Source organism: Podarcis muralis, chromosome 16 (assembly GCF_964188315.1).
Source record: "Podarcis muralis chromosome 16, rPodMur119.hap1.1, whole genome shotgun sequence".
NCBI lineage: Eukaryota > Metazoa > Chordata > Lepidosauria > Squamata > Lacertidae > Podarcis > Podarcis muralis.
The window spans coordinates 9795649-9811814 of record NC_135670.1 but is presented as its reverse complement, the minus strand read 5'-3'; the positions used below and the strand labels follow the sequence as shown (position 1 = coordinate 9811814).

At 47.4% G+C, this 16166-nt stretch overlaps 1 protein-coding gene across 1 annotated transcript; it reads right to left on the bottom strand.

The window, feature by feature from the left end:
* Nucleotides 1–1929: 1929 nt before the first annotated feature.
* Nucleotides 1930–16155, bottom strand: MTX1 (metaxin 1). Its single transcript, XM_028710378.2, has 8 exons — nucleotides 15905–16155; nucleotides 14531–14600; nucleotides 12343–12422; nucleotides 11150–11242; nucleotides 6942–7124; nucleotides 5929–6005; nucleotides 3753–3907; nucleotides 1930–2315 (listed from the first exon to the last, which is right to left on the bottom strand). Exons 1-8 carry the CDS (start codon nucleotides 15983–15985, stop codon nucleotides 2089–2091), a joined length of 966 nt encoding a protein of 321 aa, XP_028566211.1. The 5' UTR covers nucleotides 15986–16155; the 3' UTR covers nucleotides 1930–2088.
* Nucleotides 16156–16166: the final 11 nt, after the last annotated feature.

The following is a 16166-nucleotide window of genomic DNA, read 5'->3' as shown; positions in this document are numbered from 1 at the left end:
TCTTATAAAAAAGAGAGAGAGAGAGTTAGCCTGTCCAACCCACTGAAATGCAGGAATCTTCTTGGCTCGAATTCGCCACCCTGAGCTTAAGAGTCTCATACGATTAAGAGTTTGAATAAATGGACAAGTTAAAGGAATTGGATAGCACAGGGGGAAGCCAACCCAAGCATCCAAGTTAGAATGAATAATCTGTGCACATTGTTAAAGATTTGAAGAGAGAACATTTTTCGGGGTGGTGGGAGGTGGAAAAATTAGGATAAATGAGTAGGAACAAAAGTATATATTGTTATGCATAACTAATAGGAGGAGGATTTTGATGCATCTTATTGTTAAGATTTTCAACTGAATGATTTATTTTGTAAATTATTGACATCCCTGGATGAAAGTGTGATTATAAAGAATGGAAAAATTAAAAAATTAAAAGATCAAGAGTCTCTATTCTGCCTTGGTCAGACCACACACCTGGAATACTGTGTCCAATTCTGGGCATCACAATTTAGGAAGGATGTTGACAAGCTGGAAAGTGTGAGGGAAACCAAGATGGCTGAGGGTCTTACGAGGAGCAGTTGATGGAGTTGGGTATGTTCAGCCTGGGAAAGAGGAGGCAGAAAGGAGACAGGCTAGCCTTCTCTTCAAATATCTCAAGAGCTGCTGCCACATGGAAGATGGAGCAGGCTTGTTTTCTCCAGCTTCAAGTTATAGCAAAGGAGATTTTGACCAAGCATCAGAAAAAACTTCCGAACAGTAAGAGCAGTGGAACAGTGTCCCTCTTTCCCTGGAGCTTTTAAAGCAGAGGTTGGGTGGCCATCTGTCATGGATGCTTATTTGAGATTCCTGCATTGCAGGGGGTGGAAACATGGGGTCGCTTCCAAGTCTGTGGTTTTATGCTTTACAGACTTGGTGGGCCTTTGGCCTGATCCAGTTGAACTCTAATGGTTTTATGCTGGTGGAATCACCCAGTGAAAATCGATGATGCCCCCTGATTCAAGGCCCACCTAAGAAAGTTATTGTCCTGCACTACGGATGCAGAATCCGTCCGTCCCACTGAACGTGGCCAACAGCTAGGGATAATGTCAGCAGCAACATCTAGAGCAGTGGTTCGCAAATTTCTCCTCCTCTCACTTAAGAATCACAGGTGGTCTCAGCAGTTGGGCTTCTCTTTTGCCTCCTGTAGATGTGCTAAAAGGGACGCGGGTGGTGCTGTGGGTTAAACCACAGAGCCTAGGGCTTGCCAATCAGAAGGTTGGCGGTTCGAATCCCCGCGATGAGGTGAGCTCTCATTGCTCGGTCCCTGCTCCTGCCAACCTAGCAGTTCGAAAGCACGTCAAAGTGCAAGTACCGTAAATAAATAGGTACCGCTCCGGCGGGAAGGTAAACGGCGTTTCCGTGCGCTGCTCTGGTTTGCCAGAAGTGGTTTAGTCATGTTGGCCACATGACCTGGAAGGTGTACACCGGCTCCCTCGGCCAATAAAGCGAGATGAGCGCCGCAACCCCAGAGTCGGTCACGACTGGACCAAATGGTCAGGGGTCCCTTTACCTTTAGGTGTGCTAAACGTTGCATTTTAAAATTGTATTTTATTGCTTTTCTATTTCTTACACTGATATTCTATTGCATTACCATTCACATTCCACGGAATTCAAACTGCAATGCAATACAAAAATGCAATCTAAGAAAGAAAAGAAGCAACAATTCTTATTTTTATTGTTTTAAAAAACCCTCAATAAGGATATTTAATGCCACGGACTACCTCAGCAAAGCTTTAAAGGCCGCTGAGGGTCGATGGACCACAAAACTTCCTGGATCTCAAATTTCCTGGGGAGGGAAGGCCGGTCTGAACCCTTTCGACGGCCGTCTCCCCCCCAAACATCAGGTTTCGATCCGGCTTAGAGGTTGGCGACGCAAAGCGAAAGCAAGTCGTCTGACAGAGGTTGGTTCACAGAGGTTTATTGGGCCCGGCTGGGTGCCCACCCCCATGATTCTGGAATGAACAAGAGGGTAGAGTCTGAGGGGGCGACAGGGACGGTCTGGGTCCAGCGAGGTACAAAAACAACGGTCCGTTTGGAGAACGCAGAGCAGGTCCCCGGAGCTCACTCCTCTTCCTCCTCTTCTTCCTCCTCGAGGGCGATGGCGCGAGAGCCGCCGGGCCGGGGCTGCTGCTTCTGGACCGAGACGATACCGGTGAGGAGAGCGTAGCCGACCATTGCCACCAGGCCCACCAGCACCGACAGGACCTGGTTGCGGCGCTTGTACGGCTCCTCCTCAGCGTCGCTCCCGTCCCCGGCGGCTGCCTTGGGGACGCTGGGCGGCGGGTCGCCTGAGGGAGAGAACCGGCGCAGCCGTCAGGGGGAAGAATCGCAACGTGAGGTAGGCAAGACGGCGGAGGGGTGGCGGCTGAGGTGACTCATCGGTCAGAGCAGGGCTGGGGAAGCTGGCACTGCCCAGACGCGGCTAGACTCCAGCTCCCATCATTCCTGGCGGCTGGGAGGCAGAGAACGTTCTGGTACTACAACCGCCATCATCGCTGGCCAGGGCTGATGGGAGTTGGAGTCCAAAAGCGACTGGAGGTTCTCCCTAGCTATGGGAAGAAGGGGGTGAAATCCCATTTCCCATGGGCCTCCATTCCCAGCAAGTTACCAACATGCCATACTGGTTTTGGTGCCCGATTAAAACATTTTTGCTTAGGCAAGTTATCCAGACATGCAGAAATCATTTTATTTCTTTTTAAGCTACCGTTGGTTTTAAAATCACCGTTTGGAATATTTTCAATACGTACTTTTAGCTTGTCTTTTCTTGATAATAATAATAATAATAATAATAATAATAATAATAATTATTATTATTATTAATGTGACACCCATCTGATTGGGGTGCTGCAAACCACTTAGAGGGGGGTTGTTGTTGTTGCTTTTCAAAAAAAGAAATATTGGTATATAAATGTTGTTAAATAAAAATAAGCCCCCCTGCTGGCCGCCCTCAAGATCAGACCTGCTGAAGGTAATGCGCATGACTAATTTAAGGGCTATTCATTTCAATGGGTCTTCTTCTGAGTGGAAACTAAGAAACATGCCTAAATTGCTAAAATAATACATTACATAAGAAATCAGTCAATGGATTTGAAATGCCTGATTTGTCAGCATCACGGTTAGAGTGTCAGACTAGGATTAGGGAGAGATCAGGATTCAAATCCCCACCCTGTCCGTGAAAAGTCACTGGGTGCCTCCCAGCCTAACCTACCTCACCGGGTTGTTGTGGGGATTAAATAAGAAATGGGGCAGAGAACCACGTATGCCACCTTGAACTCACTGGAGAAGGTAAGATATAAATGCAATATATATCCCTCTCTGCAAGAAATGAAGTTGAAAGGGAACCAGGCAGAGGGCCTTCTCAGTAGTGGCACCCGCCCTGTAGAATGCCCTCCCATCAGATGTCAAGGAAATAAACAACTATTTGACTTTTAGAAGACACTTGAAGGCAGCCCTGTATAGGGAAGTTTTTAATGTTTGATGTTTTATTATGCTTTTATATTAAACCTTTATGGGGCAACCTAGCCAGATGGGCTGGGTACAAATAATAAAATTCTTAAAATTATTGTATTATTGGTTTTTATAAATAATGAATTTTCCAGTGCCATCTTGATCTTTTGCCAATTTTTTTCCGGCCGCTTGGGGTTTGCTGTGGTTCCTTCCTCCTCTCCTACCCTGGGTCCCTTTCTCGCTCCCCCCCCCCCCAGGCGACAGAACCAAGCACCCACCTTCATCCCAGGGGAAGTAGAGACTTAAGATGGACGTGCAATAATTGCAGAGGTTCGGAAGGGACTTGAGGTGCTGCTGGAACTTCCCGTTGGGCAGTTTGGCTTTCAGGAGCGGGGCCAAGTGGCTGAAGACAATGGCGTCCAGGGAGGCAGGCCTGAAAAGAGAGGGAGGGAGGGAGGAAAGAAGGAAAGAAAGAAAGAACAGAAGAGGTGAGGGAATCCCCAGGAGGGCAAGAGGCGAAGGCTAACCCTCACCTGTCAGCAGTGTGGTGGACTTGGGAATCCAGGGTTCAAATCCTGTGGCCGACACATGGGTCTGTCTGCAGGTTTACAAACCACTTCACAACCCAAACTTACCAAAATGATACACAATGAAAAGAATAAATGGAGATTAAATGAGGAGGGAAAGAGAACCATATACAGTATTTTTCGCTCCACAAGATGCACCTGACCATAAGATGCACCTAGTTTTTAGAGGAGGAAAACAAGAAAAAAAATATTCTGAACGTAACAGTGGATGTATGATTTTTGTGGTTCATGCCGTGGCCACAGACATGACATGTGATTTGACGGTGAGTTAGGGGTAGCCCAATGCAAAAATCCTGAGAATCCATGTGGATCCGTGCTTTGTAACCACGTTTCTGCGCCACTGCGGCCCCACGAAACAGTGGATGTGTGGGGTTTTTTGGGTGCAGGCTGTAGCCATGGACATGCTATGTGATCTAAACGGCCTCGGTCCTGTATACCTGAAGGAGCGTCTCCACCCCCAGCATTCAGCCCGGACACTGAGATCCAGCGCCGAGGGCCTTCTGGCGGTTCCCTCATTGCGAGAAGTGAGGCTACAGGAAACCAGACAGAGGGCCTTCTTGGTAGTGGCGCCCACCCTGTGGAACGCCCTCCCATCAGATGTCAAAGAGATAAATAATTACCTGACATTCAGAAGACATCTTAAGGCAGCCCTGTTCAGGGAAGTTTTTAATATGTAATGCTGTACTGTTTTTAACACTTGATTGGGAGCCGCCCAGAGTGGCTGGGGAAACTCAGCCAGATGGGCGGGGTATAAATAATAAATTATTATTATTATTATTATCATCATCATCATCATCATCATCATCTGCTGGTGAATTTGGGGTGACCCAATGCAAAAATCCTGAGGATCCATGGGCTTTTACCTCCCCCCTCCCAGGCAGCCTCTTTTATCTCTAGAGTCCCTTATCTCCCTCCTGATCCCTTGCTGATCAGTGGCTTTGTTTCAACACCCCCTTCCCTCTTGTTTGCCTTAGTGTCTTTTCCTTATCTGGAGCAGTTTTTTGCTCCTCCTTTTCTTCTAATTTCTCTCCTCATTGCTTTAATTTTCCTGTCTCCTCTCTGTCTTTACCTCCCCCCTCCCAGGCAGCCTCCTTTATTGCTAGTGTCCCTTATCTCGCTTGCGATTAGCGGCTTTGTTTCAACACTCACTTCCCTCTTTTTAGAAAAAAAGCATCATCCACTTTTTGCCCCTGGGCAATTCGGCTCCAGGGACCATGCATTCACTCCATAAGACGCACAGACATTTCCCCTTACTTTTTAGGAGGGGAAAAGTGCGTCTTGTGGAGCGAAAAATACGGTAAGTAATAAATTATTATTATTATTATTAGTTGTACCTTGGATCCCAAGCACCTTGTAAGTCAAACGTTTTGGCTCCCGAATGCCGCAAACCCAGAAGCGAGTGCTCCAGTTTGCGAACGTTCTTTGGAACCTGAATGTCCGGCGGGGCTTCCGTGGTTTCCGATTGGCTACAGGAGCTTCCTGCAGCCAAGCAGTAGCCGCGCTTTGGTTTCTGAACGTTTTGGAAGTCGAACGAACTTCTGGAACGAATTCCATTCAACTTCCAAGGTACGAATTATTATTATTATTATTATTATTATTATTATTATTATTATTATTATTACCGCATGTGCCACCTTCAGCTCCTTGGAGGAAAAGGTTGCCTATAAACGCAGTAAATAAATGGCAAGCGTCGCCAGCGTTTGGCTAAATTAATGTGAAAGACAGTGCCTCTGAGCATGGACAGAGTGTGCTCCCACTCACGGTAGAGTAAGGAGACATTAAAGAACTGCAGGGATTCCAGTTCCTAAGGGACTTTGCACGCTCTTATGGAAGCCTACATACTTCCGCTCACAAACGGCGAACTTACGAATCTCCGAAAAAGAACTTCTGCCTGCCAAGGCGTTGGGACAGCAGCGTCAGGCACTCGCGGGCTTCCCGGTACAGCTGTGGGGCACAGGGAGAGAAAAACGCTGTCAGGCTACGACCCTTGCCATTCTCAAGCCCTGCCCCTTGACCTCCCAGACACCTCACCCCCCCCCCAAGGACCAGGGCTGCGGAAAAGACCTTCTGTCCAGGCAAGCAAGACGCAAAGATATACGATGTATGATATCTTTATTGTCATTGTCCCATGTAGAACAATGAAATTGAAAAACTACATAAAACTACATAAAATCTACATAAAACTACCACAAAACTACATAAAACATTCAAAAACCCATAAAAACTCTAAAACCCCATTTTAAAATACACTATACTATAGAGGGATGCGGGTGGCGCTGTGGGTTAAAGCCTCAGCGCCTAGGGCTTGCCGATCGAAAGGTCGGCGGTTCAAATCCCCGCGGCGGGGTGCGCTCCTGTCGTTCGGTCCCAGCGCCTGCCAACCTAGCAGTTCGAAAGCACCCTCGGGTGCAAGTAGATAAATAGGGACCGCTTACTGGCGGGAAGGTAAACGGCGTTCCGTGTGCTGCACTGGCTCGCCAGATGCAGCTTTGTCACGCTGGCCACGTGACCCGGAAGTGTCTTCGGACAGCGCTGGCCCCCGGCCTCTTGAGTGAGATGGGCGCACAACCCTAGAGTCTGACAAGACTGGCCCGTATGGGCAGGGGTACCTTTACCTTTACCTATACTATATAGAGACCCCTTATGCTGTGTTTAGAACCAGAATTGCATTTGCGTAGAAACTGTTTCTCAGGCGGCTAGTCAGAGTTCAAGGGAGGGCGAATCAGGGCCAGCAGAGGGTGTGGCCCTGAGAAAAGGAGGCGGGGCCTCGGAAGAGTTCCGAGGGCCAGGGGGAGAGGGCAGGAGGGCCGCCTCGGAAGTTCTGCACCACCCTGCCGTCGCTGCCCATGCTTGTTGCGGCCTCATCCTGCTCCCACTGACCTCCTTCTCCAGCTCCTCTTCGTTGTCCAGGCAGTTTTCCCCGCAGACCATCTGCAGCCTCTCCAGCTGCCGCTTCTGCATGCGGCCCGGGAGGAAGAAGTTGAGCGGGAAAGGGATGGCCTCGCCGTACCACTTCCGGGTGTGCTCCACGTAGTTCTTGGCGTCCACCCAGAATGTGTGGATCTGTTGGAGAAAGAGAAGCCTGATGGGACAACAGCTCCCTTTGTTGTTTTCTGCATTTCCCGTATTTTTCGCTCCATTAGACGCACTTTTTTCCTCCTAAAAAGTTAGGGGAAATGTGAGTGCGTCTTATGGAGCGAATGGCGCTGCACAGAGAGGGAGAGCGCTAGCTCTCCCTCTCTGCGCAGCGCCTGTCCTGCGAAGCTGGAGGAGGAACAGAAGGGTCTCCTTCTGCTCCTTCTCCAGCTTTGCTGAAGGGGCACTGTGCCTTCTCCCTCTCTGCGCAGCGCCTCTCCCGTGAAGGAGAGGAGCTGCGCAGAGAGGGAGAACTGCGCAGCGCCCCTTCAGCGACACGCCTGTCCTGGAAGCTGGAGGAGGAACAGAAGGGACTCCTTCTGTTCCTTTTCCAGCTTCGCTGAAGGGGCGCTGTGCAGTTCTCTCTCTCAGAGAGGGAGAACTGTGCAGCGCCCCTTCAGCGACGCGCCTTCCTGGCTTCTGCCTTAGCCGTGCGCAGCCTCTTCGGGCAGGGGGAGCCTTCATCCCGCTGTCCTCAAGAGGCTTGGCGCGGTTATCCCAGAAGCCAGCACAGCCCCACGGTATCCCAGAAGCCAGATCCCTCTTGCTGTTCTGGCTTCTGGGATTCAGAATAATTTTTTCTTATTTTCCTCCTCCCAAAACTAGGTGCGCCTTATGGTCTAGTGCGTCTTTTGGAGCGAAAAATACGGTATATCCCTCCTTTCTCTCACCACCCCTGAGTTCTCTCCCCACAACAATCCTGTGAGGTAGGTTAGGCTGAGGGGCAGAGGCTGGCCCAAGGTCACCCAGTGAGCTTCGTGTCTGGATTTGAACCCTGGTCTCTCCCGGGTCCTAGACTAGCCCTCTAACCAGGGCCGTCTTCACCCGGGGGTGCAAGGGGTGCGAGGCATCCGGGTGCCGAATTCTGGGGGGTGCCAGGCTCAGGGAGAGCTCTCTGGAAAGTCTTGCTCACCAAAGCCGGGAGGAGGGGGAGCGACAGGAAAGCATTTGATTGACGTTGGAGTGAGACTGAGTTGAGAAATAAGACTAAGAGCACATACTGAAGGAGCGTCTCCATCCCCATCATTCAGCCTGAGATCCAGCGCCGAGGGCCTTCTGGCGGTTCCCTCCCTGCAAGAAGTGAGGTTACAGGGAACCAGACAGAGGGCCTTCTCAGTAGTGGCGCCCTCTCTGTGGAACGCCCTCCCTTCAGATGTGAAGGAAATAAGCAGCCATCTTATCTTTAAAAGACATCTGAAGGCAGCCCTGCTTAGAGAAGTTTTTAATATTTAACGCTGTACTGTTTTTAACACTTGATTGGGAGCCGCCCAGAGTGGCTGGGGAAAATCAGCCAGATGGGCGGGGTATAAATAATAAATTATTATAATTATTATAATTATTATAATTATTATTATATTATACTGATATAGGAATGTATTAGATAATATGTAAAGAAATATACAATAATAAGTGCACATTATTATGTAAAAAAGGAATATACAATGGGAAAGACAGGAAGTCTAGTGTGTTGGTATGTACCGTATTTTTTGCTCTATAAGACGCACCAGACCACAAGACGCACCTAGTTTTTGGAGGAGGAAAACAAGAAAAAAAATATTCTGACTCTCAGAAGCCAGAACAGCAAGAGGGATCGCTGCGCAGTGAAAGCAGCAATCCCTCTTGCTGTTCTGGCGTCTGTGATAGCTGCACATCCTGCATTCGCTCTATAAGACGCACACACATTTCCCCCTTACTTTTTAGGAGGAAAAAAGTGAGTCTTATAGAGCAAAAAATACGGTATATGATTTGGGAGGGGGTTGGTTTTTTTTTTCTTCTCTTTGTTCTTTCTTTCTTTTTTATTTGTTTCATTTTCTTTCTAGGTATATAAAATTTGTATATAATTTTTGTAAACATGTTGGAAATTATTGTTACAGTAAGTCCTGTAATGTAATATCACAATGTTTACCGATGTAATATAAGAATGTTAACAAATAAATAAAATGCAAATTCAAAAAAAAAAAGAAAGGAAGGAAAGAGGGAGAGACAGACAGAAGGAGAACGCGTTTATCTAGTGACGGAGCGTGCACAGGCTCCGGAACTTTCCCAAGAAGACGTCGTATATACGTGCTCGCAAGGGCCCTTCCAGTTCCTCTAGAAATTGCTAGCCACAATGCTCCCACAATGAAAGGCTGCCCAAGATGGCTCTCCCACGGATGCGCACAATGCCCGCCCGTCTCATTTTTCAGACACCTCCCTATGAAGGTAAGCGCATGCGTGGAGTCTTTACACCGACTCCCATTTTGTTCTTTGTCGTCTTTAGAAAAGCTGGCTTTAAACAAAACACACAAAAAAACCTCATTTTGGAGCCACACAGGCGTGAGCGCTGTTTATCAAATGATAATAGTGACATAAGCATAATAATAGTTAATTTGGGGGCTAAACTAAATTTGGGGGCACTGGGTGGAACTTTGCACTCCGGAGGCGCAGATGCTAAAGCAGGGGTAGGCAAACCAAGGCCCGGGGGCCGGATCCGGCCCAATCGCCTTCTAAATCCAGCCAGCGGACGGTCCAGGAATCAGCATGTTTTTACATGAGTAGAATGTGCCCTTTTATTGAAAATGCATCTCTGGGTTATTTGTGGGGCATAGGAATTCGTTCATTTCCCCCAAAAAATATAGTCCGGCCCACCACATGGTCTGAGGGATGGTGGACTGGCCCACGGCTGAAAAAGGTTGCTGACCCCTGTGCTAAAGACAGCCCTGCCTCTAACCACTATACAACACTGCTGTATCTAACCTTGCTACCTTGACCCAGGGGCTGAACACAACATCTAACCATGTGCCCGATGCCAAGTTTGGGTGCAACAGCAGCTTTGCTACTCTTTTAAGTTCTGGTCCTCATGGTTAAGAAGAAGAAGAAGAAGAGTTTGGATTTGATATCCCGCCTTTCACTCCCTTTAAGGAGTCTCAAAGCGGCTAACATTCTCCTTTCCCTTCCTCCCCCACAACAAACACTCTGTGAGGTGAGTGGGGCTGAGAGACTTCAGAGAAGTGTGACTGGCCCAAGGTCACCCAGCAGCTGTATGTGGAGGAGCAGAGACGCGAACCCGGTTCCCCAGATAACGAGACTACCGCTCTTAACCACTACACCATACTGGTGTTTAAAGAACAAAAGAAACTTTTCTTTTGGGAATTAAAGGGACAGAACCACCTAAATTGTATAGAAATTTACTTATGTATGCTGCTACAGCAGCAAGAATGCTACTTGCCCCAAAGTGGAAAAAAGCAGAAGTCACAGCAGAGGAAGAACGGATACAAAAACTTATGGAATATGCAGAAATGGCAAAACTTACCGGAAGAATAAGAAATCAAGATAACAAACTTTTTTCATATAAAAGAATGGAAATGGTTTATTGAATATTTACAGATAAATTGCAAACAGATAAAAACATTAGCGGGATTATTGTAATAACCTGCAGCTTCATAAGAGTATATATTTAAAGCGGATAATTAAATGAGCCATTTAAATGAATTTGGATATGCAGAAGATATTAAAAAATAAATTTAAGGAAGCGCAGAAAGAGGGGGAAGGAAGTCAAACTTCACTCTCCCAGCTTGTGGCTTCCAGCAACTTGTATTCAGAACTATTACTGCCTCCAGCCATTCAGGCAAAGCATAGCCGTTACGGCTAGCAGCCACTGACAGTCTTGTCCTCTGTGAATCTCTGCAATCCTCTTTTTGGCCATCACTGCTTCCTGTGGCAGTGAGTTCCATAGGTTAACTATGTGCTGCTGCGAGGAGAAGCAGGTTTTTCTTGTGTGTGTGGCTGCATAATCTATTGTTTTTATTCATTCAAACTCGGCTTCCCTTTCCTGCAGGAAAGGGAAAGTCAGACCCATCAGTCACAAACACAGTGGGGCAGCCTGTTTGGGCCCCGACCCTACAAGCCTGGAGTGTAGGATGGTTCGGGGGCCCCGATCGACGCAGCAACTTCTCCCACCTGCCCCAACTCACCAGCACAGGGAGGAGCTTCTCCTGCAACAGGGACACGAAGGCAAGCGTGTCGGCCCCTTGCCTAGCCGAAAGGTCGTAGTCTGCGTTGAATTTCTGCAGGGGGGCGGGAAAGAGAGGATCAGGGCAAGGACGGAGGTCCCCCACAGCTCCCTCAGGATCTGGCATGGGGAGAGGGTGCTGTTGGCACATTTGGGCCCATGTGGTGGGTTTTTATTATTATTTATTTTTAATTACCATCAAATTGTTATCAGGTTGTTGTTGTCGTTGTTATACCACCCTTTAGCAAAAGATCACAGGGCAGTGCTTGTTTGCTTAATTAAATTTGTATACAACCCTATATATAATAATAAATTTTATTTATACCCCGCCCTCCCCAGCCAAGACCGGGCTCAGGGCAGCTAACAATCGATATAAAAACAAATTGATTGAAATACAACTTAAAAACACGATTAAAACACAACATTCAAACATTGAAATTAAAATGCAGCCTCGTTTCAATGGAAACTCAAATCAAAAACTTTTTTGGGGATGAAAACATCAGGTCTTCACCAAGGCTGGTCCGGACTGGTCCTACATGGGCCAGAAAAAGCCAGGGAAGTCCCCAAGTAGGAGTTCCATCACAGGAGGAAAAAAGAAAGAGGGGGAGGGAATCAAATTGATTCCAAGCCAAAGGCCAGGCAGAACAACTCTGTCTTACAGGAAAGAAATCAGATCCTGCAGGGCCCTGGTCTCAAGAGGCAGAGCGTTCCACCAGGCCGGAGCCAGTGCTGAAAAGGCCCTGGCTCTGGTTGAGGCTAATCTAACTTCCTTAGGGCCCGGGACCGCTAGAGTGTTGCTATTTACGGACCTTAAGGTCCTCCGTGGGGCATACCAGGAGAGGCGGTCCCGTAGGTACGAGGGTCCTAGGCCGTGAAGGGCTTTAAAGGTCAAAACAAGCACCTTAAATCCATATATATCCACAGGTCTCAGTGCGGTTACAACAAAGTTTCACAAAATAAAAAGACACAATAAATAAAAATGAAAACAACCCAATAACCACACCCCCAACACATTTTAAAAGGGCCTTGGGTGTCCATCAGTGCTAGAGAGGTTGGGCAACTGTGATTTCAGAATCAGGGGGGACTCCCTAACTTTGCCCCCACCCGACCACGATTGCCCCAGAGGTGATCCCAAGGAGGCTGTAAGGAAGGTACCTGTTTCCTGAGGTGGGTGATGATCTGCTGAGTGTCTGAGATGATGCCTTCATCTTTTGTCTTCAGTGCCGGGAGGGTCCCTGCAAACAGATGACGTCAGAGGCAGGTGACTGGGTTGCTTCCCAGGCACAGTTAGGAGAGCTGGGTTTCAGCCCTGAAGCCTTTCACAAGTGACTCACTGAATCAGGGAGTGTCCAAAAAAGGAAAAGTTATGGGGAAATGATACCTTTGATCACAAGGCAGACACAGTGCCCATGGCCCCAGGGCTGGTTCTCCTTAATTTGTATATGTTGCAAATCAGAAATAAAAGAACTCATAACTCATCTGTTAACCACTGCAAGATCAACCATTGCCAGGACATGGAAATCATTGCAATTATTCAATATGGACCAATGCCATAATGCAATGCAACAGCATTATTGGAAAAACCAACACAAAAATTAAAAGGAGCAAGAGGCTAAAAGAAACGCAACAATTTTTATGCAATCTGGGGTGACTTCAATTGCACAAATAGTGAGGCATGTGGGAGAGCGGTATCCATCGTCTACCGCAAGGTTTGGTGTGCACAAAGCACATATTTTAATTATTATTTTTTGCTCCTTCCTCCCGCCTTCATATAAACTCCTGTAGATTATAATTGCTGTTGATACAAAACCTCTCTCTTTATAGTCAACAATCCAATATATGTTGTGATGCATCGTTTCTGTGTCTGTTGAAACTGTGATGCTTTTGGTATATACACTCTGACATAACTTGGTTAGTGCATTTGAAGACGTTTCTCTGAGTGTTTGCTGTTGCTTTATTTTTTGTTTTCATTTTGTGTAACCGTTGCGTGTCGTATGCTCTAATAAAAAGTAAAATGAACAATAAGGTTTGGCCAATGGCCCGTCTAGTCCAGAGTCCTGTTCTCACAGCAGCTGGCCAGGTTAGAATCATAGAATCATAGAGTTGGAATAGACCACAAGGGCCATCGAGTCCAACCCCCTGCCAAGCAGGAAACACCATCAGAGCACTCCTGACATATGGTTGTCAAGCCTCTGCTTAAAGACCTCCAAAGAAGGAGGCTCCACCACACTCCTTGGCAGCAAATTCCACTGTCGAACAGCTCTTACTGTCAGGAAGTTCTTCCTAATGTTTAGGTGGAATCTTCTTTCTTGTAGTTTGGATCCATTGCTCCGTGTCCGCTTCTCTGGAGCAGCAGAAAACAACCTTTCTCCCTCCTCTATATGACATCCTTTTATATATTTGAACATGTCTATCATATCACCCCTTAACCTCCTCTTCTCCAGGCTAAACATGCCCAGCTCCCTTAGCCGTTCCTCATAAGGCATCGTTTCCAGGCCTTTGACCATTTTGGTTGCCCTCCTCTGGACACGTTCCAGTTTGTCAGTGTCCTTCTTGAACTGTGGTGCCCAGAACTGGACACAGTACTCCAGGTGAGGTCTGACCAGAGCAGAATACAGTGGCACTATTACTTCTCTTGATCTAGATGCCATACTCCTATTGATGCAGCCCAGAATTGCATTGGCTTTTTTAGCTGCCGCGTCACACTGTTGGCTCATGTCAAGTTTGTGGTCAACCAAGACTCCTAGAAAACCCACAAGCAGAACCCGAGCACAAAAGCCCTCTCCCCTCCTGTGATTTCCAGATACTGGTATTCTGAAACACGGCTACCAGAGTATTGTTAGCCCAGAAATGGAAGCAAGAAGAAATTCCGCCAAAAGAATGGCAGACAAAATTAATGGACTATGCAGAATTAGATAAAATGACAGGAAGGATTCGAAACTTGAGGGATCAGAGATTCACAGACGATTGGAAGAAATATACGAACTCTTTGAAGAGCAACTGTAATCAACAAATTACGCTACTAGGACTACAAGTTTTGTTAGGAGAAATGTATGAAACATTGCAAAGTAGAGAAAGAACAGAGATACTAGTTATGAGATAAATGTAATAGTGAAGAAAGAAATGTATATTAAGCGGATAGACTGGAAAATTTTCAGATGTGATTGATGGAAGTAAACAAAATGGTATAATATATGATTTAATTACTGTTGAAAATGATATTACTGTTGGAAAACTAATAAAAAATATATTAAAAAAGGAAAGAAACATTACTACCAACCACTTGTGCAGAAAGACGAAGGCAGACGTCCCTCAATTTCCCTGCTTCCCACCAGAATCTTACCTGAGGGGCTTCGCCAAGGATTTGTGATTTTGTGAACCTTGAGGGGTGCACCTGTGAAACGGGCATAAGTCTGGAAAGGAGGGGAATAAACAAGCTGAGCTTTGTGTAGTGTATTTATTTTTTACATTCCCTTAACGAGCTCAGAGTGGCTTATAAAACCCCCTCTCCCCCCTACAACAATCTTGTGAGGTAGGCAAGGCTGTGAAGCAGTAAGTGACCAAGTACTGTACGCACACAGTGAGCTCCATGGTCTTCCCAACCCTAATTCACACAACACATTTAAAGTGTTATGATACCCCTTGACACTGTCATGGCTTCCCCCGCACCAAAGAATTCTGGGAGCTGTAGTTTGTTAAGGGATTGTTAAGGGATGAAGAGAATTGTTTGGAGGAGACACCTATTCTGGAACTACAATTCCCAGAGTGGTTTAACCATCAATCCCTCTCTCTGGGGAACTCTGGGAATTATAGCTCCATGAGGAGGAGTCTCTTAGCAATTCTGAGAACCCTTAACAAACTACAGCTCCCAGAATTCTTTGGGGGAACCCGTGACCAATCAGCCCAATGGCCCATCTAGCTCTCACTAAGGGCAACCGATTGCCCCAATGGGAAGCCCGCAAGTGGACCCGGGTGCAACAGCAGCTGTCTCTCCACTTGTGATTTCCAATAACTGTTATGTCTAATGCGTTAGGCCTAACTGGTTTGGCAGTAGCCCCTGATAAGTCTTAGCCTCCGTGAATCTGTCAAATCGGCAGATTAAAAAGAAACCTTTAAAAATATGATTGCAAGGGGGAGGCTGCAAACAAGCCTAAGAGCCACCCCAGGGGGAAAAATAAACCCAGTGACTAAATCACAGCTATAAACACAGCACTGGCTCATAATTAGCTAAAAGACCTTTTGCCATATGGTAGAAGGTCATGGAGGAAAGGGAGAAAGCTTAAGGGTTACATATTCCTTTAAAATGTTAACACCCCCCTGGAATTGCAGGTCTGCTTGTCAACCTTTTCTATTTTCTTAAACTGGCCTTGCTCCTTAGTTTTAAAAACGTGGGGAGGGGGGAAACCGTCATCCTGGGCGCTTTGCTTCTTACAATAACCTGCTTTGCTTAAGGGCTTCGAAAGCTCCAACGCTGCCAACTTTCTGCCTGCTAAAAAGCACCGGAGCAGCGCTGGGGACTGAAGTTGGCCCAGGGAAAGGGCGAAGAGCAGCCACGAGGTAAAGACGTGGCCACTCGTCTTTCCCCAAGTCCTCCCCACCGTGTCAGGGAAGAGGCAGAGGCTGCGTCCCAAAGAGCAAAGCTTTTGGGGAGAGCCCGCGGCGCCCGCGTTTGGAGAGGGGGTCCCCCGCTCGACGCCGCTCGCTCTCCAAGGCTCACCAAAACGGCCAGGCAGTCGGGATCCACCGACGGCAACCCCCAGCCGCCAGCCCAGCAGTACAGCTCCATGGGCGCCGCCATGATGCAGCCCTTCCGACCCGGAACAACACGCTCCGAGGGAAAGAGGGGGGTAGAGAAGAGAAGTCACTCCGATTCCGTCCAGTCTCGGTGCGCAAAAGCGTGCGCTCTGCGCTTAGGGCGCAGCGGAAAAACGGCCCCGATCGCAGCGCAGGAATTCAACCCGGTTCTGCGTTCGATGGCG